At 43.3% G+C, this 2,507-nt stretch overlaps 1 protein-coding gene across 1 annotated transcript; it reads right to left on the bottom strand.

Moving 5' to 3' along the window:
* Nucleotides 1-221: 221 nt before the first annotated feature.
* LOC144477727 (UDP-glycosyltransferase UGT4-like) lies at nucleotides 222-1,428 on the bottom strand (the record flags this gene model as incomplete). The annotated part of the gene is made up of 2 exons (XM_078195462.1): nucleotides 1,296-1,428; nucleotides 222-624 (listed from the first exon to the last, which is right to left on the bottom strand). Coding segments are annotated over exons 1-2 (511 nt in total), but the record flags the coding sequence as incomplete, so codon positions are not given.
* Between the last annotated feature and the right edge of the window lie 1,079 nt (nucleotides 1,429-2,507).

Below are 2,507 nucleotides of genomic sequence, written 5' to 3'. Positions count from 1 at the left end.
TGCTTTCTTTTTCTTTTCAGATAGAAGAGGGCCAACTCAACGAAGCCGCGTGATCTTCGATTTGACGAAGATCAAAGAGGTTCACCCTTTAATATCACGAAGCTATAATAGTGAAATTGTTTATTCTGGATTTCGAGGTTTTCCAATTGCAACGAAGGTCCGCGCCACGATTTCGCGCTACCGGTTCACTTCTTCGCGATCATCTTCAGCGAAAGACGTACCGTAATGATAATTCTGTTGGTACAACAAGTTCATCGACGATATCCCGATCATCGGCACGTCCAATCGCTCCGCCACCGCGTACAACGCGTCGTAGCACATGTGCTGTATCATGATCACGTCGAACTTCTCGGTGCTGTTCGGCGCCAGGATCTTCTGCATCGCCGGGTGCGAGAGGATCGTGTCGCTGACCACCTCCCCGAATTCCAAGACCGCGTGGGTGAACTTTATGATGTTGTTCCCACGGTTGACGAAGTGTATCTGGCTCTTCCACTTTTGGGCGAGGATGCCGAGATCGACCTCGGTGTAATTCGCTATAGAGACGTCCTCCATCGGGTAGGTGGTGAAGACGACCATCTCGTGGCCGCGCTTCACCAGCTCCATCGACACCGAGCGAAACACCATCTGCGGAATTCGTGGACAATGTTGTTAATAATGCGGTGATCTCTGGTCTTGATCTGCGGTTACTCGGTTGATCGACGAGCAAAGGTGTTTAATCGACGGAGGCGCGTGATCTTAACCCTTTGCACTCGAGTGGCGACTTCGAGGCGCCGAATAATAAACTAAAGTAATTTTCATGGCAACGGAGTTTAATTTCGGATAAATTGTTAAAAATATTTTCGTATAAATCACAAGAGTTAATTTGGTATACATTGCACTTTGTTACTTAAAGTGGAAATACAGCAGAAAAATTAGTTCAGATTTACAGTTAAAGTGGCTTCGAGTGCAAAGGGTTAACACTAAACCTACAATCAAAATGACCGGTTTCTAGTTTCACAATATTGCTTTGTTCGAATAAATTACGTTATTATAGCAAGCTTTATAATTCAAGCTTGACCGAGTCTAAACGAATTTGATCTTTTCACTCTTACGAGTCGATGCACCGATGCATAGAATATCACAGCTGGGCACATCTACCGTTGATACCAAAATTAAAAGTCGCCAACACGTGTTCCGTAACATCACACAAGCAATTTGGAAACAATTTTTCCCGTAAACATTTACGCGAATAGCAAAATTCGCCGGATACAATTTTGCTCGTCCACCAGAGATTCCAGCAAACGATTCGTATAAACCTGATGGCTGATGGACGGATACGGATAGATCCCCAGAATCCTGTATCCAGAGGCGATCGATGCGAGCGCAGCGATCACGACACCTATGGCTAGCCTTAGCCGCGACATTCTCGACTGTTACGCACGGTGATCGAGCACGGATTAAACTGCTTCTAACACTCCACGGTTAACGCGGGGCCGATCACGAAACTGTATGCGACCGATAAGATACCAACGACAATGAGAATAGTTATCCTTTTGTCGTGCCCGTTAACTATTTCGTATGCAAATGGCTCGTTATTCGCCGGAACGTTTCCGTCGCCTTGAATCGACTGCCTCTGCTACTTTCGATTCACCGTCAAATCATCGGTCTCGAACGAAAACCGACGGGCTCCCGGAATTCTTCTATCTCTCACGGCATCTCGAATGCTTGGTCCTTCGACGAGATACACTTGTTTTGGAACTGAACACCACACTTTCCGGAATTTCGCCGAGAAATATTTTCATCAATGAGGAAAGAATTATACTTGATAAAATTAGAATTATATTTGATAAAATCAGAATTATATTTGATAAAATCAGAATTATATTTGATAAAATCAGAATTATAATTGATAAAATCAGAATTATATTTGATAGAATCAGAATTATATTTGATAGAATCAGAATTATATTTGATAAAATCAGAATTATACTCGACGAAATCAGAATTATACTTCTACGAAATTAAAATTCGAAATAATCAAGATCGCGACGATTCGAAATTTTGATCGCCGACTGCAAGAAGTCTATTTGCGGCTACGGTTTATATTTTCGCACGCGGCAAACTTTCTATCGCGCGCGTGAAATTTTGATTATGCGTCGGACCGCGGTTAGCAATTGGTCCTCGAACGTCGCCCCCCACCGACGAGTCGTTATCGCCGAAATAAATACATCATATGTGGCCCGGCGTAATCTCCGATGTTATCCGAATGATTACGACACAGAGATTCGAATCACGTGGACCGCAAATGAATTTATCGCGCTGAATTTAACCTTCCCTGCAAATAAACAGAAAGTTCAGATTAAGGAGTGTCAGACGCATTAGTCAAAGAATTGCGTAATCGTGAGTTAATTAACGATTAGTCCTCCGAAACGTCGAAGACTTTGCACGCATCGACGGAGAACACTCGCCTAATTACCGACGGGTAGATTTAATTAAAACGTTGCATCTTGGTAGTTAAAAAGTTCCGA

Source organism: Augochlora pura, unplaced genomic scaffold (genome assembly GCF_028453695.1).
Source record: "Augochlora pura isolate Apur16 unplaced genomic scaffold, APUR_v2.2.1 APUR_unplaced_3102, whole genome shotgun sequence".
In the NCBI taxonomy this organism is placed as follows: domain Eukaryota; kingdom Metazoa; phylum Arthropoda; class Insecta; order Hymenoptera; family Halictidae; genus Augochlora; species Augochlora pura.
The sequence above is the reverse complement of the archived record's forward strand: the minus strand, read 5'-3'. Positions and strand labels throughout refer to the sequence as shown.